Below are 27,969 nucleotides of genomic sequence, written 5' to 3'. Positions count from 1 at the left end.
ACTTTACCGGCAAAAATAAGCTTTTGAAGAAATATTTTAAAACATCTGAATTTCCTGATTGAACAACTTGGAACCACACCTCAAAAACAGTATACGTGCGGATGGTGCTATACGTTGGTGTTTGAAAAGGCAAGCGGATACTTTTGCTACTGGATATCCAAATTGTTTGGGCACATTTAAGAACGGAGGTAAGTTAGCGCCAAATTTATGCCGCTATTGAGACTTTCCTCTTCATGTAGGCTAGCCTACTAACTAATTATGTCAATGAAAGGGGGTACGTGGTCATTGTTACATTGTTCCAAAACCGTACCACAAGCGATGCGTGTTAATGTTCAGACCGAGTGTCAGGGCTCTTAACAAAACTCCCCGATACAGAAGACGCCTTCGTCCAATGACTTTTATGTGTAATGGAACGGAGTCATGATCAAGGGCTAGAGTAATTAAAGCCCTCTCTCAGCTTTCATTCAATATTCTGTTGTGTATTGTTCACTTACATTAATGTTTAAACTAGACACTGTGAGTATTCATTCCTCGAAGAGAAGAGCGCTTGACAAATTGCATAGCCTGTGCATGACTAGACAACACATTTCTGGGCAGTTCCAAATTAGAGGTCTAAGACTTTTAAGGAAGTCAGGCTGGCGACAGTGGTTCAAAGTCTGTTGAATGCATGGGGTAAAGTAAGCCATTGTGGTCTATTTTCAGGAGGGCATAGTTGTGGGATGAGACTGGAAATGGTCTCATACTCCCTCAGACTATTACTTCTCCACTATGGGAAACCCGTTGGTCAGGGCTGGATTTGGCTTCTCTTCAGTACTCTGTGCTCCAACCTCAATGTTGAGAGTTCTTCAGCTTGATAATATTGTAGCGAACGGAAGGAAAGCGAACCAGGGTCGCACCCTAAGCATCGCGCCAATAGGGTTAATCCATTTGGTGGGAATTGTAACGTGGCTCATATAGCCAGGATCGCTACACTGTGGGTGATCCCACATAGCTTTGGTGTCCTTTTTCATTACATTTCTAATTATGAGAAAAGCCGTCCTGTAAAAATATCTTAATCAAACAATGCATTATCCAGTTTTGTTTACTATTTCTCAGATCTCTAGTTTACCGCACCTCAAATTCCAACAACTGGATTTTGAGGTTGTCTTTACTGCCGGTCTTTGGTATGATAATAGGAAACTATATGTATGTGTAACAAATGGTAGAAGTAAAGTAAAAAGAGTATATCAACTTTATGCAGGGCCAGGGGAATTCTGTCTGTCTTTGGTTTGTTAGGGTTTTCAGTTCATGCCTGAGGTGATCAGAACAGCCAACATGCACAGCTGAGCCTGGCATGTGGGGAGTGTACTTTACCCCTGCTAGTGTGGAACTCTGTGGTGTAACCTATGACTCGTCACACAGGGGGGTTGATAATTCCGACAAAGATGGCAGGAAATGTCAAACTAGCTGTATTGAGTCATGGAGGTCGAGGATCCCACTGTTACATTAACTGCATTCTTTCCTATACATTTTAATTTGTCCTTGTTGCAGATAGGAATGTATAAAGGTTCAAGTTGCTCCATTCTTTAAAAGGGCACACCAATGTACACTGTCACATTAGCGACCTAAGTAGTGGGGGTGAAGAGAGAACATTTAGCATTTTCTCTCTATATTATTATTATTATTATTATAGTCGCGTCAATCGGCGTTACTATAGTAGGGATTGATTGAAGTTCAGTGTTAAATTCAAATCTCTCTACCATCATATCTAAACCTGATTTTTAACATGGTTGATAGCATTAGGAAAGAATACTATTTCCTGCCCAAACCTAGCTCAATTCTAGGTGTCGGAAAAGAACGAGACTACAGCGTCCATAAAGTGACCATTAGGCTTGCCACCTTCTCGACTGAAATACGTTTGTAATGGCAACAGGTTTGATTAAATGTATAATTGATCGTCCATTTAAGAACTAAGAGATGTGTCTGTGACTTGAACTCTGAAGCATTTATTTGGGCCGCAATTTCTGAGGCTGGTAACTCTAATGAACTTATCCTCTGCAGCAGAGGTAACTCTGGGTCTTCCATTCCTGTGGTGGTCCTCATGAGAGCCAGTTTCATCATAGCCCTTGATGGTTTTTGCGACTGCATAAATTTGAAGAAACTTTCAAAGTTCTTGAAATGTTCCATATTGACAGGCCTTCATGTCTTAAAATAATGATGGGCTGTCGTTTTTCTTTGCTTATTTGAGCTGTTCTTGCCATAATATGGACTTGGTCTTTTACCAAATAGGCTATCTTCTGTATACCCCCCTACCTTGTCACAACACAACTGATTGTCTCAAACGTATTAAGAAGGAAAGAAATTCCACAAATTAACTTTTAAGAAGGCACACCTGTTAATTGAAATGCATTCCAGGTGACTACCTCATGAAGCTGGTTGAGAGAATGCCAAGAGTGTTCAAAGCTGTCAAGGCAAATGGTGGCTATTGGAAGAATCTCAAATATAAAATATATTTAGATTTGTTTAACACTTTTTTGGTTACTACATAATTCCATATGTGTTATTTCAAAGTTTTGATGTCTTAACTATTATTTTACAATGTAAAAAATAGTAAAAATAAAGAAACCCTTGAATGAGTAGGTGTTCTAAAACTTTTGACTGGTAGTGTATATCTACAGAAATAAGACTGATCCTGCTTGTGTTGCCTGTTTGAGTGTTTGTTTAATAGGAGCAGGAAGCCTCACGCAACCACAAAATGTCGGATAAACAATTTAATAAATTCGGCTTTTTGAAATATTTGCTCTGCTGTAATAAAGACTCTAGTTAGAACAGCCTCTGGTATTACTTATAATGTATTTAGTGTTTATACTTCCAAATTGTCCAAAAAATTATATTTAAAATAATAACCCTCCTTTTTCTTGATCTCCTTCTTATTGTTGTTATTATTATGATCGTCATTATAATAAGTACTGTCATTATCATTAGTATGGTTAGTATAGCAGCCTTGTATTTCTACCATCGAGCTGTAGGCCTGGTATGCTTATAATTTATTTTGTGTTTACGTTGTTCCAAACGGTCAGAAAAACTATATTGGAATCTAAGAGCACCTGTTTGGCACACATAATATGCACGCAGCGCTTGCTCCTTCCCTTATTTTTCTTGATCTCCAGTATTTTCCACAACTAGTCAAATTTATTCTACACATCTGACTTTCCCTTTTACCTCGCGAGCAACCAAACATTCCCCCGTTTGATGTTTATTTGTCACGTCATCAGCATCCATTTTGCTGTTACAGTGTTCAGAGGTAGTTATAACCAATTTATTGATGTGATTATGATATACTATAGGTCAGGCCCTAATAGTCACGTGCACGCGACACATACATGTGTCACGTAAAGAGAGCAAGGGTTGAGGATAGGGAATGTCTTTCCTCAACAAATGAGGGATTTCGGTAACAGCTTAAGCAACACTGACAGCGTGATAAACACTGTTGATGTTCTGTGGTGGTCGCTGCAGCAGGGAGGAAAGAGGGACAACGGGTGCTAGTCACACAGTCACTCACTGTCATTTCTTTTTAACCTTTTAAGGATCTGACCCAATTTTCGCCTAAAATGACATACACAAATCTAACTGCCTGGAGCTCAGGACCTGAAGCAAGGATATGCATATTCTTGATACCATTTTAAATGAAATAATATAATAATAATAAGCCATTTAGCAGACGCTTTTATCCAAAGCGACTTACAGTCATGCGTGCATACATTTTTTTGTGTATGGGTGGTCCCGGGGATCGAACCCACTACCTTGGCGTTACAAGCGCCGTGCTCTACCAGCTGAGCTACAGAGGACCACGAAACACTTTAAAGTTTGTGGAAATGTGAAATTAATGTAGGAGAATATAACACATTAGATCTGGTAAAAGATAATACAAACAAAAAACTTTCATTTTAGTTTTTTTGTTTTTTTGTTCCATCATCTTTGAAATGCAAGAGAAAGGCCACAATATAATATTGCAGTTTAGGCACAATTTAGATTTTGGCCACTAGATGCCATCAGTGTATGTGCAAAGTTTCAGATTGATCCAGTGAAGCATTGCAATACTGGACTATTTTGTATCAAGTCTGCCCAAATGTGCCGAATTGGTCAATTGATTACATTTTCAAGTACATAACTATAGAGAACATACAAAAATGATATGGTAATACAAAATGTAAGTTTACACACTCCCAGGAATGTCATACATGATGGATCATTAGCTTATATACTAACCTTCACACATCTAGATGGCCGGGCGAGGTGGGTGTGGAGCCAGAGACAGCAGGGGTTCAAACTGTAGAACCCAGTTCCTACATTTGCATATACAAATGGATTTCATCAAACAAAACTATGCTAAATGTTTATCTCTGGGACCCTTAGGATGACAAATCAGAGCAAGATTACTGAATGTAAATACATTATTTAACTTCAGAGGTGAATGTATCAAACCAGTTGCCGTGTTAAGTTTTTTGTTGTTGTGCACTCTCCTCAAACAATAGCATGGTATGTTTTCACTGTAATAGCTACTGTAAATTGGACAGTGCAGTTAGATTAACAAGAATTTAAGCTTTCTGCCCATATAAGACATGTCTATGTCCTGGAAAGTTTGCTGTTACTTACAACAGTCGTGCTAATCACATTAGCTCAACCGTCCCGTATACGGGACACCGATCCCGTAGAGGCTAACACTGAACACTGAGTTAACACTCTGAGCCCGGCCCGGCACAGTCAAATCAATTGCGGTCGGACTCCCTCTAGTCATTTGTATGTCTTAATTATTTCATCAAACAGTGCGCTTAAAGCATCAGACAAGCTCAGTGCATATAGTTGATTTGAATAAAAAACATAGGATGTCTATATATGGGAAAAATATGTTAAAATTAGACCAATCGATTGGTTGAAAGAACAGATTACTCTTTTATTGGACAGCCCTAATATAGTCAATGGTTGAACCCTAAACGCACATGTAAACAGTCTCAGTTCAGTTGTGCACTGCAAGTTTGCAAATGCATGCTAGCATCAGACAACTTACCAGACTCGACTGACAGCATCAAACATGTTTGTCGAATAAATTCCAGCTTGTCATTATTATAATACAAATTTGTGCTGACTGATTAACACAGTGTCAAGTTACTTTTCAGTTTGTTCCCAGAAAATCTGAAGTCGCCATCCACAAGTAAAAAGTAGTCGGAGATGCGGGTGCTGCACACGGTGCACCCAGGTAAAACAACATCAGAATCATTGAGGGGGTTCGATTAATCTCGCTCCGGGCGCCCTGTAGGCGTGTTTTGCACTGGCTGAAAGTTGATTGCATTCGATTTGGAACCGGGATGCCTGCTGGGCATGAGCCAGGTGCTCAAACTTGCAGTGCACAACTGAACTGAGACTCTGTCCGACGGCGAAGTTGGCTCAAAACAAAAGTCACGTATTTAAGCACGTGTAGTAATGAGTCGGATTCTGTGTTTTCACATGCAAAAGTAATTGCTTTTGATAAAAATGCTTTATCTGCTTTCCCTCCCCGCTTTCGCCCGATGACGTGATGGTCCATAGCCCAGTGTACCCCGGGCCAGATTAATCGAACCCCTTCTGCTTGCTTAAATTGTGCGACCTGCTGTGCGAAGTCAAAATAAAATGACATGCTTGCTAACTTGGTTTGGAGTCTGTTTTCAACAAATCAACTGTTTTAGACTATTGTATTTTAACTAAGCAAGATAAATAAATGTTCGATAAGTACTGAGTGAATTAACAAAATCATTTTGGAACGAACGCCTCCAGACTGTCCATTTTTTTAAATGGTCTGTCGACGTCAATGTTTTAAGAACAGGGTTCGTAGTGCGATGGTTAGAGTTATTGCCTGTGGATCTGAAGATTGTGAGTTCGCCTCCCGGAGGATACATTTTGACCATTATTTGGTTTATGGTTTTGACAGCCCCCTCCCGACATACACACTTATTTTCATTTATTAGGTGGCTCTTAAAAGAGCCTTTGGGTTCGTGGAGTGGCAGTGACTGGAGGTGTGTACTACTGCGTGAGATGCACGCCATCCCTACGGTACTGCCCAGGGATGCAGTGCTGTGGCGGATTGTGGGCGCCTATCACTGAGAAATGCAAACTCCAGGTGGTTGACAGAGCGCCGGGCCATCTCTATGCGCTTGTTGATGTCCTCCCACTGGAACATCCAACGCCGCCTCTGCGGTAGACCACCTTTGTCTCTGGGAACATTCGGATAACTACCTCCAAATCAGCTCTCATCTGATGCACCAGGGCTGTCCCCTTTGTGTGTCCTAAGTCATTTCCACCGAGGTGGATGACTGTGATGTCAGGGGGAGCAGCAGCACCTGACATCATGGAGCAGTTTACCCCACTTCATTCCTCGCTTTCCGAGCCGCCTAATGTGACAGTAGTCAAGGGAGAGGTTGTGATGCTTTCTGACCGCCCTGGCATGCTTCTCCAAGTAGTGGATCCACGAATGCCCAACAAGCCAGATAGTCTTCATGCCGACGTCCATGTTGATGAATTAGTAAATGCCTGGAAGCCCGCAAAAAAAAGGACGCGAATTGTAGTAGTAGTATAGATGTGGATTGAATAGAACTGCATTCCAATTGAAAAAAGATAATGCACAGATTTTCTTGCTCCTGTTTCAGGGAAGCTTTAAATGTACAATTTAGACACTAAACCTTTTTCTGTACATTTCTTGTTTTTCTAGCCAACATCCCCATTGAAGCACCAAGTCAAATCTGTTTGAGCGTAAGGTGTCATCTCTGCTCTGAGAGGATCTCCAGTCAGACTTTCACTCTCTCTCTTTCTACCTCTGAGATAGGCTAATTTGCTTTTATTGCTGTGTTATGTTGTAGTATAATTTTGTATAATCACCTTCTGGTGTAAAAACCATGGAAATTAGAAACAAAAAACTGTTTTACATGAGAAGTAGGCATTGGTCTGAAGGCAAAAAAATATAAATGCTCTACAAAGGTTTTGCAGTACATAGCTTTGACCTACTACAGTAACTATGTTGGTCTATTGTACTTCAAACAATGTGTAGGCAGGTTGCTTAGGATTCAAACCTTCTCAAACAGCCTAATTCATACTCTTCAGCAGGATAATGGACTTTACAGTGTCCTGCTATTAAAATAATGTTTATCTATCATTGAACCTCTCTCCTTGAAGTTCTTGATGATCCAATAAATGGTTGATTTATGTGCAATCTTACTAGCAGCAATATCCTTGCCTGTGAAGCCCTTTTTTGTGCAAAGCAATGATGACGGCACGTGTTTCCTTGCAGGTAACCATGGTTAACAGAGGAAGAACAATGATTTCAAGCACCACCCTCCTTTTTAAAGCTTCCAGTCTGTTATTCTAACTCAATCAGCATGACAGAGTGATCTCCAGCCTTGTGCTTGTCAACACTCTCACCTGTGTTAACGAGAGAATCACTGACATGATGGCAGCTGGTCCTTTTGTGGCAGGGTTGAAATGCAGTGGAAAAGTTTTTTTGGGATTAAGTTCATTTTCATGGCAAATTAGTATTTGTGTCATTCTCAAAACTTTTGACCACGACTGTACACAACAGATGATGTGGACAATGGACACATCTCAACACTAGACCTCTTTCAGACCTGAAAACATCTAACTTGATTTTGAAGAGACCTATCATCACCTACTATATCAATGTAGGCCTACCTGCTTTTAATTTAGTGCTAGGCAGGCATCACTACACTGATGCATTTCTCGATTTAAAGCAACCGTCTTAAAGACCTCAGCGTTCCAATACAAATATAAACAGCTGAACCATCCATCTAATCGTGGATGGCAGTGCACTGGATTCAGTGAAAGAGCCATGTTGTTCTTAAGCCGTTAATTGAAAACTGACGTCAGACAATTTTTAAAGGTGCCGTTAACCAGTTGGAAAGTTTTAACCAGACCCCGTGAAAAGGCCTCATTGTAATTCCTCCGTCAAAGACCACTCCCCTCCTTTTCCTCTCCTCTCTTGACAGTGAGCCACTGACCCACATCCAAGATTTGACCCGGTTCGTACGTAGGTAGCTGGCAGGACTCTTGCATTTGCAAATGTTTATAGTATAGGGGTGTAACTATTGAGCATGTAATCTAATAACTGTGTGTGACCATTAAAAGGGCAATCTGGAGTTGTTACATACCTTTTTTTAAACTTATAAATAAAAGGATATGTACCCATTTGAGTCTTGAAGAATATCTTGTAAATGCCTCAAGCTTAGTTCAATTGTCGTACCCCATCAGAACCCAAACTATAAGCTTGTTTTACTCCAATGTTTGTAAACACTGTATAGCCTCAACACTGTTAACACTATGTGGATATCATGGATGCTCTGTCTATGAATTTGAGTGTTTACATTTCTCCAGCCCCATCCCTCAGCTTTTTACTGAAAAAGTGGCGGGTAGTACGCTTTGTTTCAACTGCAGATTGCCGCTTTAAAACATGTAACCAGCTAACAAGGGTATCATACAGTGCATTTTAGTCTCAACATTGTTGTTGCTAATAAGCCTTGTTCACATTGGCAGTTTGAAGTAACTCAAATCCTATTTCTTTGCATATTCAAATCTCTTTTTCCTGCAGTCTGAACAGCCAAAAGCCACATAGAATCAGATATTTCAAGCCACATTTCAAACGACCTTCGTAGGTGGTTTGAAGTCTAATACAAATCTGATTCCTGGCGTTGTGACTTGTCTGAACAGTCAAATCTGATTTATTTGCCCTCAAGTGGTTTTAGTGTTATTTGGCATATTTTGTTGCTTGCTAGCTACTCTGTTGACAGTTTGACAAGAACATGACTTGGTAGCTAACTAGCTTGTTAATTGTTTACAAACAAATTAGTGAATGTACTACAAAGCTAAACAGGCTTTAAAATCGTTCTTACACAATGATTTTGAACATTCAAAGCAACTGGAAAACGTCCATGGCAGGCATGTGAGTCACCTTAGCTTGCTACATAACTTCTGAATGATAGGAAGCACGAGAACCACCTCCAATCAGCCTACACCACTGCGCACACACCCGTTGTTACTACACTGAACAAAAATATAAACGCAACATGTGAAGTGTTGGTCCCATGTTTCATGAGCTGAAATAAAAGATCCCAGCAATTTTTTCCATAAGCACAAAAAGCTTATTTCTCTAAAATGTTGTGCACAAATTTGTTTACATCCCTGTTAGTGAGCATTTCTCATTTTCCAAGATAATCCATCCACCTGACAGGTGTGTCATATCAAGTAACTGATTAAACGGCATGATCATTACACAGGTGCACCTTGTGCTGTGGACATTAAAACACTACTCTAAAATGTGCAGTTTTGTCACACAACACAATGCCACAGATGTCTCAAGGTTTGAGGGAGCGTGCAATTGGCATGCTGACTGCAGGAATGTCCACCAGAGCTGTTACCAGAGAATTTAATGTTAATTTCTCTACCATAAGCCGCCTCAATGTCATTTTTGAGAATTTGGCAGTATGTCCATCCGGCCTCACAACCTCAGACCACGTGTAACCACGCCAGCCCAGGCCCTCCACATCCGGCTTCTTCAACTGTGGGATCGTCTGAGACCAGCTACCCTGATGAAAGTGAGGAGTATTTCTGTCTGTAATAAAGCCCCTTTGTGGGTAAATACTCATTCTGATTGGCTGGGCCTGCCTCCCCAAGTGGGTGGGCCTATGCCCTCCCAGGCCCACCCATGGCTGTGCCCCTGCCCAGTCATGTAACATCCATAGATTAGGGCCTAATGAATCTATTTCAATTGACTGATTTCCTCATATGAACTGTAACTCAGTAAAATCAATGAAATTGTTGCATTTATATTTTTGTTCAGTATATGACAACAAGCATAGCCATGTCAGCAAATGACTGCTGTTTGAACACACACATCCGATTTGGTCACTTGTAACTTGCTGTTTGGACAGTCAGTATTCCAAAACTAATTTGGAAAAACAAAACTGATTTGAGCATTAAGGCTTGCATTGAATGAGTTGAGATTCGAGGATCACAACCAGTGTATGAACCCTAAGGTTCTCCAATCTCCATTGTATCTTCTTTGCCAGCTCACATGTAGTGCTGTTAGAGCTGGATCTATTAATTAGTTATCGCATTGTTAGGTTACTCTCTACTAGCCTTGGTGTGTGTGTGTGTGTGTGTGTGTGTGTGTGTGTTGTGAGCTGGTTGTGAGTCAGTATTGAGCATCTTTTTCATCAATATCTCTTATCACACTACCTCTTGTGTGTTGTATTGTTTCTCAATTAATTAAATCCCAGTAAGTTATAGCCATGGTCTCTTTCGAATACAGACTATGAGAGTAGCCGTTGATGTTGTTATATACATGTGCTGTTCATTCTGACTATTTGGAAGAGAGGGCTGTAGTGAAGTGTGTTTTGCAACATATCTCTTACAGGGGGAGTATGTTGGCATGTCTAAGGAATTTTTAGCCATGTCAGTGTTTGATACGTTTCCAGGAAGAAGCATCACTGTGAAATGAACAAACCCATGCTGAGAATAGCGGTTTTGCTAACTGCCTTCTTAGAAAGGTCAAGTTGTTATCTTGTCTAAAAACATTATTTTCTTATTTCCCCCTAACTGGGTTAGGTGAGAAGAAACTTGAAAATTGGATTCATGATGCATCACGTGTTCTCTGCTACTGTAGCTACATTGTGGTGTTTGCCGTGTCACGTTTTAGTGTCATTTAATAAGGTTAGTCTCACAGTGCTTCTTTGTTGTCCTTCTTGTTTTGGCTTTTCTGTCTGTTCAGCACAGATAACAGGGAAGCCTCGGCTACACTGAGGATCATGTGAAATCTAGACTGATACAGGAGTCCAGTGAGTGAGGGCAGGAGGATTCCATGATGTGTGTTTTGTACAGAGTTGACTTTGAAATCCACTAAGGTAATACACTCTCAGACAACCTCAGTTTTCACTGTACTTTGTGAGTTCTCACTCTGTCGATGCGAAGACACACATGCGTTCATAGAAGGTCGCTGGAGGGTTTTGGCACAAAGAAGAGGCATTGTCTCAAGGGATCCTGACAGGGTTAAGAACTATTAAACTGTCAACCATTTGTACATTTTGTACTGTCTGAAGAACCACCTTGGCCATTTTAATGGTAAGACAAGAAGTTGGGTGGGGGAAAAATCCCTGGGTCCCCAGAACGATTCTTCCCAGTTCCCACAGGGTAGCCAATGGTACTTGAACAAATAAACGACTGCGTCCTAAGAAGACATCCACAATTAGCACCATCTTATCAAGCTCTCTCCAGCACTTTAACAGATGAGTCTCCAGTAGTAATTCAATAGAACTGGACTGGCGCTCATCTGAAGAGGTTACGCTGCTCATCATTGCTCTTCGGTGGAAACCTCAAATTAGAACGAGATGGCCCCAGATCTCTGGAGAGCCCAGTTTATTTATACAAGATGATGAGCATGCCATCAGAGACCAGATGAGCCCAAAGTGGGAGTTTCCGTTAATCCTTACGTCACGGGACAAGTATTTCAACTGCCCCGAGTTTGTCCTTACCCCCCCCCCCTTCCTCTGTTCTTGTCGTGCTGTGAATCATGGGAAGCTTGGTCATGAGGTTGCTCTCCTCTAAATAGTGTGCCACAGGAGATATTCAGAGCCCCAGTGCTGTTCTACAGACAGTTCACAGTTCTAGCCCTCCTTCCGAGTATGGTGTTCTCACAATCCTGTGTGTGTCCTCACTATAATATTTTTTTAAAAGTGCACCTGCTCTGGGGGAAAACGGTAAGAGGTCAACGCAGACAGAAGTTAGACCCAGACTTTGCCTGTCTGAACCCCACAGAGCAAGACTGGCTCAACTAGTGGCTCAACTCTACAGACGCCTGTCTCCTGTTTTGACTTGTGCCAGCCTGCAGGGCCTTGGTGATATAATGATGGGCCAGTGTTTTTGGCACTGCCTGCCTTGCCATCCATCCATGCCCCTTATATCATCATAAGTCTGTGTACAGACTTCCACCTTATCCCAAGGGGCCATGGGGGTTGAGAACTTCTCCACACCCACTGACCAGCCCATCTTCTACAACCCTGATGCTTTTACTGTACACCAGGATACTAGCTTTCTGACTGCCCTGATGACTGTTAACCAAATAGACTTTAGTAACTGAACTATACAGTGAGCCGCCAGTTGACTCTAAGTGATGTCAGGCTAGTAGCTTACCTGTTAAAACCACTGTGATACCCATATGCCAGCAATGTGCTTGTGCTATCAAGCAACCCACTCTGTGTGTGGTGCTTTAGTTTTACTCTTACTTTGCCCCACCCAAATGTTTTCCAGAACTATGTGCTAATTTTAATGTTTGAAGGAGGTTATTTCTACAGTATTTTTGTGTCGGGTTTGAGAGAGTATAGGCTTGAGCTTGTTCTTGTGAAAAGGTGTGTGAGCGAGAGAGAGAGGGAGACTCTCCACCACACACACACATTCCTAAACAGTTTCCTCCCTATCTCACACAGCCACTGGGCACGATAAAGCAAAGCTGGAGGAGAGCCATGTCATTATGAAAAGTGAAATCAAACGATCGGCAGCAGGCCCAAAAGTAAACTGAAGTCCAAACCCAGTGGTGGAAAACAACCTGTAGAAGCAGAATCCTCGGAGCAGGCGGAAACCAAGGCACCGCTACTCTCTAAGAAAGCCCCAGCTCTAATTTGGCTTAACGGATCATCAGTGACAACCTTAAACATAGCAATAAACCAAAGACGACACCTAAGTAGTATAAACCAAACTTTATGAAGTGTATAATGGTCTTGGCAGAACTTTCTTTCACACTGCAAAGAGGGAATATAAATGGCTTCAGAGATGGTCCTCCGGTGTGTTATCCTTTTGGCTTCTTCATGTGACTTAGCAAGGCTGGAACTGGGAAGAGATGGGAACAACCTAGAAGTGAATGGAGGATGCTTAGGTCCTGACAAGGGCAACTGGTCCTTACTGTTTGCAGATGTTTTTCACCCTTGGAATGTCTTTCCTATGTCTAATGTGCTTGTCACTTGTTTGTGAAGCTATATGTTAGACATGTTATGCCTGTTTGTGTGGCCATCCGTGTCTGATCAAACCTTCCCTTATGTTGGAAACAGGAAAAGAAGTTGGCCCCTCACTGTGTTCGGTGGTCAGACCACACAGTGAGTCTTAGATCTCAGGGACGGGGCATTGTGATTCAGTGTGTCATCAACTCAATTCTTCACTCGTGTAGCACTTCTCCCTTTGAATAAGAAGAAGACTTACTCAAAGAATTGCATTATTTAAAATAGTGCGAGCAAAACACTGTTCAAGACAAGACGCTGGTTTGGGCAGAATCAAGTCAAAAGTATGCCTCTACCTTAAGAGGTTAGGATTGCAGTGGTGTTGCATAAAAATAAAATGAAGAACTAGTAGGACTATGTTCACATTACATTGGCTATTATTTTAATAAACTCCTGTCTCAACAGATTAAACCCTAAGGACTTGAATCCGACTGGATACCGAAGAAGGATTAGGACACTGGGAGGCTTGAGAGAATCAGGACCTGATATTTGTGGGGTTTGGGGATTGACCAACTTTGGATATCTGATGCAAGGGATCTGGATGCACCAGGACTATCCCAAGATTGAGGGTCGCAGGGGCTACCTGTCTTCACCAGCCTGCAAGGCGGCGACAGAGAGCAGGACGCTGAACCGGCGGAGCCCAGGAATGAGCGAGTTCTGGCACAAGATGGGCTGCTGCGTGGTGGCCAAACCCCCACCGGTAAGTCTGGGCCAGCTGCCACTTATTTACTCATGTTGAGGTATAAAATGCTCATTACTCTAACATTCTCTATGTCAGGTTTCACAAAATTCCCCATCTAATAGATGTATTGGACTAGAATAGAGACTAGTAATAGACTATGGACTATACTCCACAAGCATGCTCTATATTAGACCCTGACCACTTCTATTCAACCCTCTCTTGCCAAGATGTGTTTCCGAGGTTGTGGAGGTCCCTGGCAAGTCTTGCAAGTATTGTAGCCAAAGGTGAGGTTTGGGCATCCCAGGCAGCCAAGCAAGCTTACTCTGACCACACACTTGAACTTGAAAACAAGTATTTTTGGCTGTTGCATTCAATCAAGGGAGTCCTAAATGCATGCTTAGAACAGCCAAAAGTGAAACGCTGCCCGAAGACCTCTTTACCCATTAGATTTTACGGCAAGATGTTATGGGGGACCCTTTTAAATGCATCAAAGTCCAATAAATCTGTTGGCAAAGGCCGATGTATTTATGGTGTTTTTCAGACTCCATCTGCAATCACTTACAGGCTGATATCTTTAAACGGGTGACGTTTTATAGCTTGCAGTTCAGTGGCATCCACATCTTGAGCAATATCTTGAAAGAGTGCCATCTTTAATTTGTTATTGCACTCTCACTATACTTAGGGTGAATTCCAGCCATTAAAATTCACTGACCAGTTGACCCATAGTTCAAAGTATTTAGACCCCTTGACTTTCTCCACATTTTGTTAGGTTACAGCCTTATTCTAAAATTGATTAAATAGTTTTTTCCCCTTCATCAATCGACACACAATACCCCATGATGACAAAGCAAAAACAGGTTTCATTTTCTATGTTGCAAATGTATACACATTTTAAAAAAGTACTTTGTTGAAGCAACTTTGGCAGCGATTACAGCCTCAGATCTTCTTGGGTATGATGCTACAAGCTTGGCATACCTGTATTTGAGGAGTTTCTCCCATTCTTCTCTGCAGATCCTCTCAAACTCTGTCAGGTTGGATGGGGAGCGTCGCTGCACAGCTATTTTCAGGTATCTCCAGAGATGTTCAAGTCCGGGCTCTGGCTGGGCCACTCAAGGACATTCTGAGACTTGTCCCAAAGCCACTCCTGCGTTGTCTTGGCTGTGTGCTTAGGATCATTGTCTTGTTGGAAGGTGAACCTTCGACCCAGTCTGAGGTCCTGAGCGCTCTGGAGCAGATTTTCATCAAGGATCTCTACTGTACTTTGCTCCGTTCATCTTTCCCTTTATCCTGACTAGTCTCCCAGTCCCTGCCGCTGAAAAACATCTCCACATCATGATGCTGCCACCACCATGCTTCACCGTAGGGATGGTGCCTGGTTTCTTCCAGAAATGACGCTTGGCATTCAGGCCAAAGAGTTCAATCTTGGTTTCATCAGACCAGAGAATCTTGTTTCTCATGGTCTGAGAGTGCTTTAGGTGCCTTTTGGCAAACTCCAAGCGGGCTGTCGTGCCTTTTTACTGATGAGTGGCTTCCGTCTGGCCACTCTACCATAAAGGCCTGATTGGTAGAGTGCTGCAGAGATGGTTGTCCTTCTGGAAGGTTCTCTCATCTCCACAGAGGAACTCTGGAGCTCTGTCAGAGTGACCATCGGGTTCTTGGTCACCTCCCTCCTCCCCCGATTGCTCAGTTTGGCTGGGCGGCCAGCTCTAGGAAGAGTCTTTGTGGATCCAAACTTCTTCCATTTAAGAATGATGGAGGCCACTATGTTCTTGGGGACCTTCAATGCTGCAGAAATGTTTTGGTACCCTTACCCAGATCTGTGCCTCGACACAATCCTGTCTCGGAGCTCTATGGACAATTCCTTCGACCTCATGGCTTGGTTTTTGCTCTGACATGCACTGTCAACTGTGGGACCTTATATAGACAGGTGTGTGCCTTTACAAATCATATCCAATAAGTTGAATTTACCACAGGTGGATTCCAATCAAGTTGTAGAAACATCTCAAGGATGATCAATGGAAACAGGATGCACCTGAGCTCAATTTCGAGTCTCATAGCAAAGGGTCTGAATACTTATGTAAATAAGGTATCTTTTTTTATTTTTAATACATTTGCAAAAATTAAAAATAAACTGTTCGCTTTGTCATAATGGGGGATTGTGTGTAGGTTGAGGATTTGTATTTATTTAATCCATTTTAGAATAAGGCTAATGTAACAAAATGTGGAAAAGTCAAGAGGTCTGAATACCTTCCGAATGCACTATATGTATTCAACATGCATAGTTGTTTGTCCATCAGTAATGTAAGTATCACAGCATGGGGACGCACTGTATGGATAAGCATGTCCTTACTATCTTACATTCTAGTCTGATGAGTTAATTAATGACCATAACAATTGTATTGATCTGTTCAGGGAACTATAATGCCTGGACTTATAGTTGCTTGATGTCATCAGTTTCAAAGCAAAACATTTTATGGAATCCTAGCGAGCATTATATGGGTGTATAGAGGTCCTATTGATGTCAGAAAATATCAGTGTGTCACTGGAAAGTGGAAGAACTTCCCTTTTGCTCTCCAGAAGCGACCGCCGACCCTTGACCTCCTCAGGGCTGTACCCTTCCTGACCCTCACTCTTTCCTGGCCCAGGTTTTGCAGGGAGAGTTGCGTAATGGCGGGTTGTGTCCGTCCGTTCCCACTCGCCAACAATGAACCCGGGGGCTCAGGAGAGAGGAAGCGGTCTGGGCCACTGTCCCGTGGGAGGGCATTTTCCCTCCGTCCGTCCTCTTTTTTTTTCTTTTTTTTAGGGCCTGTGTTTGTTCTATTGTGGGGGGAGGAAAATACAGAGACGTCACTTTCAATAAACACAGGCAAGGATTTACATGTCTCGAAAGGGTAGGGGCTTGTGTGACGTGCCACCTTTGGAAGATGACTGTATTGAGACCCGTTTTACTGATGTTCTCATGAGATGTTGGTAGTTTGGGTATGCCTAACTTCCTGTATGTCAGTCATGTAATTGCTACCCACTTTTCTAAGCATAGCCTATGCCAAAGGGTTACGGACACCAAATGGTTGATATTACACAACATATACTGAAGGCATCTCCTAAAATGGGTTGCTAAGCGACTTTCTCTTTTGTAGCACACACAGCTGACCAATTAGCTAGACTTTCCATCAATCAGCCACAGGATAGCATACCTCCCAATTAAGCGACATTATAGTTCTGAGTTTGGTATGACTCATGGCCTGCATGGCTGCCACTTCAGAGTGGATGCCAACCAGCTGGGTATTTGGTTAGGTTGGGTATGCCTCTTAATGTTTCAAGGGCTGCTAGGACTGAAATACCAAACGGCAAAGTGTTTAAGTTGTAATTGATTGCCGTATTGATACTCAGAAGTCGATCTACACAGAGGTTCCTACTTGATTGACAAAGAATGTCAAAAGTGTATAGATTGACCTTATGTGGACAAGATTTGATCGCCTATGTTCATTGATTTCAATTCTTGGCATCTTATATTGTTGGGTGTTCACTGATTTCAATTTGGGAGCAAAATATGCCTGCTGAAATATATTTAAGTCATTTAGCAGACGCTCTTATTCAGAGCAACTTACAAATTGGTGCATTCAACTTAGGATAGCCAGTGGGACAACTACCCTTTTTTTTCTTTTTTTTTTATGGGGGGGTGGGGGAGGGGGGGGGGGGGGGGGTGTAGAAGGATTACTGTTATACTATTCCAGGTATTCCTTAAAGAGGTAGGGTTTCAAGTGTCTCCGGAAGGTGGTCAGTGACTCCGCTGTCCTGGCGTCGTGGGGGAGCTTGTTCCACCATTGGGGTGCCAGAGCAGCGAATAGCTTTGACTGGGCTGAGCGGGAACTGTGCTTCCATAGAGGTAGGGGGGCTAGTAGGCCAGAGGTGGATGAACGTAGTGCCCTCGTTTGGTTGTAGGGTCTGATCAGAGCCTGAAGGTAAGGAGGTGCCGTTACCCTCACAGCTCCGTAGGCAAGCACCATGGTTGTGTAGTAGATGCAAGCTTCAACTGGAAGCCAGTGGAGTGTGTGGAGGAGCGGGATGACGTGAGAGAACTTGGGAAGATTGAACACCAGACGGGCTGCAGCGTTCTGGATAAATTGTAGGGGTTTAATGGCACAGGCAGGGAGCCCAGCCAACAGCGAGTTGCAGTAATCCAGACGGGAGATGACAAGTGCCTGGATTAGGACCTGTGCCGCTTTCTGTGTAAGGTAGGGTCGTACTCTGCGAATGTTGTAGAGCATGAACCTGCAGGATTGGGTCACCGCTTTGATGTTAGCGGATAGTCATCAGCTTGTCTTTATGAGTCTGTGGGAATGACTGATTTCCTCTACAATGCCAATGTAGCAACAAGAATGGGTGTTTAAAATGCCTGATTCACTGGGTATGTAGGCATGCTCCAACAGATCCTCAGAATTCAAGATGACGTCAAGAAGAAAGTCACCCACATGTGCCACGCACACAGTGGTCTACCTTGTTTTAGTTACATGACTAGCTCATAGGATACTGTATGACAGGGTTTAATGTTTGGTCAGCAGCATGTTTTTGTTTCTTTTGATGTAAACATCAGTCAACGTTGCTTATGTAACACTTAAAATAGCTAAAGGTTGGCCTATATGCTGGTCAATGGAAATGGCATCTGCCAGTCTGCATCTGGAGATGATAAACTAACAATATAGTGGAAAATTAAAAAGCCTTTATTTTTTATGGCTTACGCATCGCAATATAATGTTTTATTGTTGTTAGACATAAGCAGTAAAAAAAAAAAAAGGCTTAAATTTTTTCCACTACATGATTACTTTTGGAAGTTCTTTGCACAGAGGCTTTTTCGACATTGTTTACTATCCAGAATCAACTTCTGTTTGTTCTATAGCATTTCAACCCATGATCAAAGACCACCTCATGGTATACACCTATAACCAAATAAGCGTTCCTCTCCTGCGTCTCTAATAATATAAGCTGCTTATTTGGAGACAGAAAAATGTTCAATCATTGTTTGATTAAGTGCATGTTTATGTTGTAATTTCAGAGCATCTTCTGAAGTAAAATCTCTTTTTGCATTCATTTTGGTTGCACAGCCACTGTGCTATGCAGTTGCCTAGCCATATTTTAATTACTATAGGTCACTGGCCACTGACCTCCTGCATTATGCATTTGTTTCAGAAGAAGAAGAGGAGGAAGATTGACCGCAGCATGATCGGAGAGCCCACAAACTTTATGCACCTCACACACATTGGCTCTGGGGAGATGGCAGAAGGTTTGCCGCCGGTATGTATAAGGTTTTGGCTACTTTAATAAAAATCATCCTTTTACACATTTCGTAGTCAGTGTTTAGAAGAATGATAGGTCAGTCAGTAATCATGACAGATCCATCTCTAACAATTGCCGTTGGGCTGCTCATAGTGAATGCTTCTGTTATTTGTTCTTTGCTTTACACTTAAAGTGCATGTCAAATTAGTTCAATTTGCACCCTACCTAAACTGTTATTTCAACACTTGGATCAAGTCTTGTCTGCAGCAAAATTGTATCAAATTAAATGCAGGTGAAATGGAGGATATTGCGTAAAACATATCAATGCAACATGGTACAATCCAGGGAATTGGTATCGGTTTTCTTTGGACAAAAATGAATACAAAAACACGAATGAAGCTTTGATATGTTAACTGCTACACTAGTCCCACCCCCGTTGGCTTATAGACATTCAGTTAACTGGCCCATCTCCAGCCAGCCACCTGCAGCCCCACTTTTGAACAAGGCTCACCCTGTGCAAGATACAGTAGTGTTCCTGTGAAACACAGGCCCTGAAATGGACCCCCTCCCTACCACATCATGCCCATGATGTTCCCTAGACCCTATTGCTCAGTCCCTCCTCCCTCCCTGGGAGTGATTCCAGAGGGCACACAGAGAAGGGACAGTGACAGGGGACACAGCTGGAAGGCCTTGGCTGCTAAATGAAAGGCCCCTTCTGTGTCCTGCAACACTGGTAAAGGATTACCCCAATCGTCTAGCACAGGAACCCAAAACAAGAGCTCCTTCCTGTGCCTGTTAAAGGGGAACTCTGACATCCCGCTGAAAACCAAGTCAACTCACCAGTGACCAAGTCTTGTTTGCTTAGCATTGACGACCTTTAAATGCATTAATGAGCTTTAATGCCGAATGAGAGACGTATATGTTTTGTGTTTGCACTAAGCCGGCGGCTCCATTGCGAACAATGACAAATCCTGATAATGAAACAAATCCCATTTAATTGGAGTCATTGCACTGGAACAGTGCAAACAGGCGTGCTAGACAAACACTGCTGCCTTTTGTTTAAGCTGGGCTGAAGTGCGTTTGGGTATACCTTATTTCCACTGCTGCCTATATCTTATCGTGCAGAATTATTACATAACGCCATTACAAAACATCTCTGTGTAATCTTGACACTGCCTCACCTTCTGCGCCGTCAGTGTTCTGACTACTGGTTTGGTTTAAGTTTTCATGCACAGTGTTCTAATGTTGCAAAGTTTGTTTGTATTTCCACATACACGCCTCTAGCTTATCCATCAACTATTTACTTCCGCTAGGGATTGTGGGGCTACATGAAATATAAACATATCACACCGTTGTGAGTGAGCAAAGGGCTCTTACTTAGCAACCACAGTGTTGTCACAGTATTATGCAGGTGCTGTCAACCAACTCTTTAATAACACTTTTGTGACACAACTGACTACATGTCATATAATACCAGAAAGCAGGTCAGATTGTCAATGTCCTCGATTCTTGCTGGCTGATACGCCACTGTATTTGACATTATTCTACCAGGGAGTGATATTTGTGTGACTGACATTTTGTTCTTGTCATCTCTGCAGTCAGGGTCAGTCCAGGAACAGATGAGGTCCAAAGGACCCAGCACCAATGGCAGAAGCAGCCTCTTATAGCCAGTAAGTACACTCTATATACTCCAGTACACACACTTGTGCACACACACTCAATCTTTGGATCATACTTTTTTATGGGGTTAAATAAATATGATGAAATTCTGGGGAAAGTTTGTGAAAGTCCAACTGGAAGTGTTCATCTTGATTAGTTTATTTGAAATGGGGGAATTTTTTGTCAAGCAATGTGAATAGGATATTAATGGATGACTCTCCCTATCTTTTGTACTTCCCCAAAAGTTGACAATGAACTCAACATAAGTTCTAGGAAAACTTTTTTTAAACAGTTAACTACATACTCTTTAAGATTTTTTTTGTTTGTATCTGATGATATTATTCAACAAGGTTTGACTTTTTATTCAGAAATTGCTGCTCTCCAATGACATTAGGTTTTCTTGCGGTTTCAGACATATGGACCAATCCAGAGACTCGATGTGAGCTCCTCATTTCCCCTTCCTCGGACCCAGCCTCAAGCCAACCTGCATGGACCAACTCAGCATATTGCACTTAGGCCCACAATGATCACCGCAAATGGCAGAATAAAAAAGAAAGATCCAAAAAGATGAATTCATTTCCCAGAATCCCTTTTAGCCCCATCACCAGTTTCAAATGGAACATGACTCCTGCCTTGAAGAGGGAAAGTACCCTGGATTCTCACTCAGCACTGGGGACTGGACGAGATTGTTTGTGGGTTTTAGTTTGCTTTGATAAAACATAGGAGGTATCCGGCTACTGGCGGATACGGATTTTCCCATTTGTCTCAGTTTCAAGCAAGGGATTGTCCGAACATTTCATATTTCTCTGACAAGACATTTCTCTAACAAGACCATCTCACAAGTGTGATACTGCTCTTGCAGTAACACAAACAAACAGGTGTTCTTTATTCTTGACTCAAAGTGGTGTGCGCTTGTGCCCTTTTAAGTGTTGTGCCTGTAACGATTATAATGCCTTATAAGTAGTGAATGATGGAAATTGAGCCCATCTATTTCCTATAGTGCTGTGACAAGCACGCATTTTTCATACAGTGGGGGAAAAAAGTATTTAGTCAGCCACAAATTGTGCAAGTTCTCCCACTTAAAAAGATGAGAGAGGCCTGTAATTTTCATCATAGGTACACGTCAACTATGACAGACAAATTGAGATTTTTTTTCTCCAGAAAATCACATTGTAGGATTTTTTATGAATTTATTTGCAAATGATGGTGGAAAATAAGTATTTGGTCACCTACAAACAAGCAAGATTTCTGGCTCTCACAGACCTGTAACTTCTTCTTTAAGAGGCTCCTCTGTCCTCCACTCGTTACCTGTATTAATGGCATCTGTTTGAACTTGTTATCAGTATAAAAGACACCTGTCCACAACCTCAAACAGTCACACTCCAAACTCCACTATGGCCAAGACCAAAGAGCTGTCAAAGGACACCAGAAACAAAATTGTAGACCTGCACCAGGCTGGGAAGACTGAATCTGCAATAGGTAAGCAGCTTGGTTTGAAGAAATCAACTGTGGGTGCAATTATTAGGAAATGGAAGACATACAAGACCACTGATAATCTCCCTCGATCTGGGGCTCCACGCAAGATCTCACCCCGTGGGGTCAAAATGATCACAAGAACGGTGAGCAAAAATCCTAGAACCACATGGGGGGGGACCTAGTGAATGACCTGCAGAGAGCTGGGACCAAAGTAACAAAGCCTACCATCAGTAACAGACATGCCGCCAGGGACTCAAATCCTGCAGTGCCAGACGTGTCCCCCTGCTTAAGCCAGTACATGTCCAGGCCCGTCTGAAGTTTGCTAGAGTGCATTTGGATGATCCAGAAGAGGATTGGGAGAATGTCATATGGTCAGATAAAACCAAAATATAACTTTTTGGTAAAAACTCAACTCGTCGTGTTTGGAGGACAAAGAATGCTGAGTTGCATCCAAAGAACACCATACCTACTGTGAAGCATGGGGGTGGAAACATCATGCTTTGGGGCTGTTTTTCTGCAAAGGGACCAGGACGACTGATCCGTGTAAAGGAAAGAATGAATGGGGCCATGTATCGTGAGATTTTGAGTGAAAACCTCCTTCCATCAGCAAGGGCATTGAAGATGAAACGTGGCTGGGTCTTTCAGCATGACAATGATGCCAAACACACCGCCCGGGCAACGAAGGAGTGGCTTCGTAAGAAGCATTTCAAGGTCCTGGAGTGGCCTAGCCAGTCTCCAGATCTCAACCCCATAGAAAATCTTTGGAGGGAGTTGAAAGTCCGTGTTGCCCAGCGACAGCCCCAAAACATCACTGCTCTAGAGGAGATCTGCATGGAGGAATGGGCCAAAATACCAGCAACAGTGTGTGAAAACCTTGTGAAGACTTACAGAAAACGTTTGACCTGTGTCATTGCCAACAAAGGGTATATAACAAAGTATTGAGAAACTTTTGTTATTGACCAAATACTTATTTTCCACCATAATTTGCAAATAAATTCATTAAAAATCCTACAATGTGATTTTCTGGATTTTTCTTCCTCATTTTGTCTGTCATAGTTGACTTGTACCTATGATGAAAATTACAGGCCTCTCTCATCTTTTTAAGTGGGAGAACTTGCACAATTGGTGGCTGACTAAATACTTTTTTTCCCCACTGTATGTATTGCTAAAGTGCAGTGGCCAAATTGTTATTTTTGGTTTTGGAAGCGAAGTTGATCACTTAACAAGCAGGATGTGGCATCACCCTTGGCTCCACCCGCTACTTGTCTGGAGTAGTTTGAGATCCAATTATAGCAGCACTGTACACATACAGGGGTGGGAGTGGTCACTTGTAGGCCTACTTTGCTAATGTTTTGGCACTTTGCATGTTTCACATGGATGGTTCTTAGACATCTTCTCACACATTCCACCATTAGTCACTGTCTTTCTTACAAACACGCCAAGTTTCTCATAGACACCCTCTCGTGTATATACTTCTACCTTAAGTATTATTGCCAAAGTTATGCCTTTATATATTAGGTGCTTTTTTACCATGCATGCTTTAACACCAGCAAATCTGAACACTGGATAGCACTGGCAGGTGACCTAGCAGTTAGAGCGTTGTGGCACTAACCGAAAGGTCGCTGGTTTGAATACCCGAGCCGACAAGGTGAAAAATCTATGTGCCCTTGAGCAAGGCACTTAACCCGAATTTGCTCCAGGGATGCTGTACTACTATGGTTGACCCTGTAAAACAACATATTTCACTGCACCTATCCGGTATGTGAAAATAAAACATATATTTATGTTTTTCATTACCTTCTGTAGTGTCCCATAGACTCGCGCTCTTGGGGTTGAAAAAAAGTGTGTATGGTGTGCACAATTCCACACTGAATGCTTTTAGAATTGACCCATCCCAAGTTAGACTTTTTCTTTGGGGGGGGGTAGTAATCTTGTTGAGAAATCCACTTCTAAGCATTTGCAAGCTGAATGTAAGATGCAGTAACTAATCTAATTGGCTTTATCTAAAAACGATCATCCAGTTGGACTGTCAGTTCATCAGGGTTATGTCACTAACACCTCAAATTGATCATAAACCATGGCAACTTGGCTTTGGGTCTCCTGTTGCACAGTGTTAGTCTTAGAATTGGCCCCTGTCGTTCTAAGCTGAGACATGCTCATTAGCTATTCTGAAAGGTGACCTTTATGGGCTTTCTGTTTCAATGACAATCTACAATTCAGGTTAGAGGAAATGGCAGAGCCTATAATACTGCAGAGAGAAAGTGATGGCTGGTTTTGTTTTCTGTTATTTTTCTATTTATCATATCACAAGTTATCTTGCCTCATGACCGCTAAATGGACCCACTGTTGCCATTGGCTTCAATATTCTATTTAGATGCTAGCCTGCTACAGTTCAGACAAACGCTTGCAGTATGAGTGAGTTTGCATAGAAATTATTTTAATTATTTGTTTTTAATGTTTTACGGCTGCCCTCATATTTTTGTAAGCATTGGAGCTGGATTTTTAAGTTCTTTTAAGTTTTGTTTCATATGCTTAAGAATAGTTCTAATATCGGACTAAAGAGATTCCAGGATGCAATGTACACACTTTTCTTTTTAGTCTCTGCTAATGTTGCAGTGTTTTCCTGGGTCTCCCACTTTGCTCCGTTTTAATTGGTCATTTGTTACACAGTCCTCCTATGAGGATGTTGGTGTACAGATGTGTGATAGTAGAGTAAGTGTTATGCAAACCTGTTAGTGTTTTCTCTGCTTCTGGGCTTTTTCCCTCCTGAAAATACAGTCGATATTTTATGTATCCCTATGTGTTTCTGGTGTTTTGTTTACTTGAAAGAGTCATTTACTTTGAAGGGGCATGTCCTCCAGAGGTTGATACTCAAGTGCATATGAAAAAGTCATTTTGTTTCACTTAAGGAATCCTGCACAGACAAATTATACCCAGTTGAACAGTTTAGTGATAACTGTAGACAATACTTTCTGAGTTTAGGGAAATCAAACATTTTAAGTGTGAGTTAGTCTTCAGACCCAGATTGACAGCAAAAATCTCTAAAGAAATCACTGTTGATATCAACCTCTGTTACGTTTGCTGTGAGGAACTAGACTCAAATTTAAGTTCCCCTGTTTCCAACAGCCAAAGCAAATCTCTGTGCAAAGTTGCAGGAAGAGACTTTTACTATTATGAAAGGCTTCATCCAGCCTCCACACATCTCATTCTCCAACATCTTGTGTTTTATTACAAGCAGCTGTCTGAGACCACAGTAATCTCAACAACCTATAATAATGCTTTTAGTCTGTGAGCAGCCCAGAGTCTAACCATGGGGCAGAGCCCAGGATAACACATTCATTACCTACTTCACTTGGGAGGGGGGAAAGTGCCCATGGAAAAACGGAAGATGTGGGAGGTGTAGCAGTTTGGTGTAATCAACATGTGGGAAAAGTCTCAAGCTATTGTCTTTACTAGTGTAAACTTGACACGGCAAAGATGACTGCGTAAACAAACTACTGGCTGGCCGTAGTTAGCTATTTGTAATTTATCTCAACAGACTATAAATATATTTCACTTGGAAGTAAATTTGTTTGGGAACCAAAAAGAATCACTTACTATTTCCAGTTTGTCCAATAAAGACAGACAAAATAGATTTAGAAATTATCGTTAAAGGTTTTTGAAGGTTGAGAGCATTCTAAACTTCCAACTGAACCATCTGAGACTAAATGTAAAAAGTAGATCGCATACACGTCACTGTGTTCCTTTGCTAAGCATTACCCCTTTACTATGGGCCCAATATATTGGAATCTCTTTTGCACCCAAGCAATTGTAAATGATATCTACCCTACAATAGTGTTTTTTGTTTTGCCCAGTGATTTCTCCTGTCCTCACCATGAGGTTTTCAGCTTCTCTCGCCCGTCACTCTTCAAGGTGTTTTTAGAGGATATTAAACCTTCAACATTCCTTCTTTCACAATGGACTCTGTTCCTATATAAAACATTGGGCATAGCCAACAGTCTCAGGCCTTGGCTGCATGCACACCACTGTACACACACACACACACTCGGGGCCTGTCCTTGGCAGAGCCCAGCGAAAGCCCTTCGCCTGAATGAAGGAAATCTATGGCCCATTGTGCTTCTTGATTACACTAAGGGCCACCGGCAGATAGGACCGGCCTGGAACAAGATAACAGTGCCTTTTCAATGCTTTTTAGCATGAGAAGTTGGGGCTGTTGGTTATTATATAACATGGGCTGTTTATATCGGGCCTCCAAATAATGACTTCTGTAATGAATCTTACACAACCTGCAGACACAATGACTGATGGTAGTCATCAGACTACTGAGCCACTGCGGCACTTACTCAAATCAAATCAAATTGTATTTGTCACATGTGCCGAATACAACCGGTGTAGACCTTACAGTGAAATGCTTACTTACAAGCCCTTAACCAACAATGCAGTTTTAAGAAAAATAAGTGTTAAGTAAACAATAGATAAGTAAAAATAAAAGCAGCATGTAGGTATAGTTAAAGTGACTATGCATAGATAATAAACAGAGAGTAACAGCAGCGTAAAAGAGGGGGTGGGGGGGAGACAATGCAAATAGTCCGGGTAGCCATGCTTAGCTGTTCAGGAGTCTTATGGCTTGGGGGTAGAAGCTGTTAAGAAGCCTTTTGGACCTAGACTTGGCACTCCGGTACCGCTTGCCATGCGGTAGCAGAGAGAACAGTCTATGACTAGGGTGGCTGGAGTCTTTGACAATTTTTAGGGCCTTCCTCTGACACCGCCTGGTATAGAGGTCCTGGATGGCAGGAAGCTTGGCCCCAGTGATGTACTGGGCCGTACGCACTACCCTCGTAGTGCCTTGTGGTCGGCGGCCGAGCAGTTGCCATACCAGGCAGTGATGCAACCAGTCAGGATGCTCTCGATGGTGTAGCTGTAGAACCTTTTGAGGATCTGAGGACCCATGCCAAATCTTTTCAGTCTCCTGAGGGGGAATAGGCTTTGTCGTGCCCTCTTCACAACTGTCTTGATGTGTTTGGACCATGATAGTTTGTTGGTAATGTGGACACCAAAGAACTTGAAGCTCTCAACCTGCTCCACTACAGCCCCGTCAATGAGAATGGGGGCGTGCTCAGTCCTTCTTTTCCTGTAGTCCACAATCATCTCCTTTGTTTTGATCACGTTGAGGGAGAGGTTGTTATCCTGGCACCACACAGCCAGGTCTCTGACCTCCTCCCTATAGGCTGTCTCATCGTTGTCAGTGATCAGGCCTACCACTGTTGTGTCGTCGGCAAACTTAATAATGGTGTTGGAGTCGTGCCTGGCAATGCAGTCATGGGTGAACAGGGAGTACAGGAGGGGACTGAGCACGCACCCCTGAGGGGCCGCCGTGTTGAGGATCAGCGTGGCAGATGTGTTGTTACCTACCCTTACCACCTGGGGGCGACCCATCAGGAAGTCCAGGATCCAGTTGCAGAGGGAGGTGTTTAGTCCCAGGGTCCTTAGCTTAGTGATGAGCTTTGAGGGCACTATGGTGTTGAACGCCGAGCTGTAGTCAATGAATAGCATTCTCATGTAGGTGTTCCTTTTGTCCAGGTGGGAAAGGGTAGTGTGGAGTGCAGTAGAGATTGCATCATCTGTGGATGCAAATTGGAGTGGGTCTAGGGTTTCTGGGATAATGGTGTTGATGTGAGCCATGACCAGCCGTTCAAAGTGCTTCATGGCTATAGACGTGAGTGCTACTGGTCTGTAGTCATTTAGGCAGGTTACCTTAGTGTTCTTGGGCACAGGGACAATGGTGGTCTGCTTGAAACATGTTGGTATTACAGACTC

The 27,969-nt window shown here is 42.4% G+C and overlaps 1 protein-coding gene across 2 annotated transcripts; it reads left to right on the top strand.

Annotated features, from left to right (window-relative positions):
- Positions 1-43: 43 nt before the first annotated feature.
- LOC311132967 (CDC42 small effector protein 1-like) lies at positions 44-23,161 on the top strand. 2 transcript variants are annotated; one of them, XM_084166366.1, is made up of 5 exons: positions 44-188; positions 13,467-13,761; positions 18,931-19,035; positions 20,616-20,687; positions 21,089-23,161. In XM_084166366.1, exons 2-4 carry the CDS (start codon positions 13,588-13,590, stop codon positions 20,682-20,684), a joined length of 348 nt encoding a protein of 115 aa, XP_084022492.1. In that variant the 5' UTR covers positions 44-188; positions 13,467-13,587; the 3' UTR covers positions 20,685-20,687; positions 21,089-23,161. The 2 variants fall into 2 exon arrangements, with proteins under 2 accessions (XP_084022492.1, XP_084022491.1); XM_084166365.1 differs by lacking the exon at positions 44-188 and having other exon boundaries at positions 13,510-13,761; positions 18,934-19,035; positions 21,089-21,176.
- The last annotated feature ends 4,808 nt before the right edge of the window (positions 23,162-27,969 follow it).

Source organism: Coregonus lavaretus (assembly GCF_964263955.1).
Source record: "Coregonus lavaretus genome assembly, chromosome: 7".
NCBI lineage: Eukaryota > Metazoa > Chordata > Actinopteri > Salmoniformes > Salmonidae > Coregonus > Coregonus lavaretus.
This window is presented reverse-complemented; position numbering and strand designations above follow the sequence as displayed.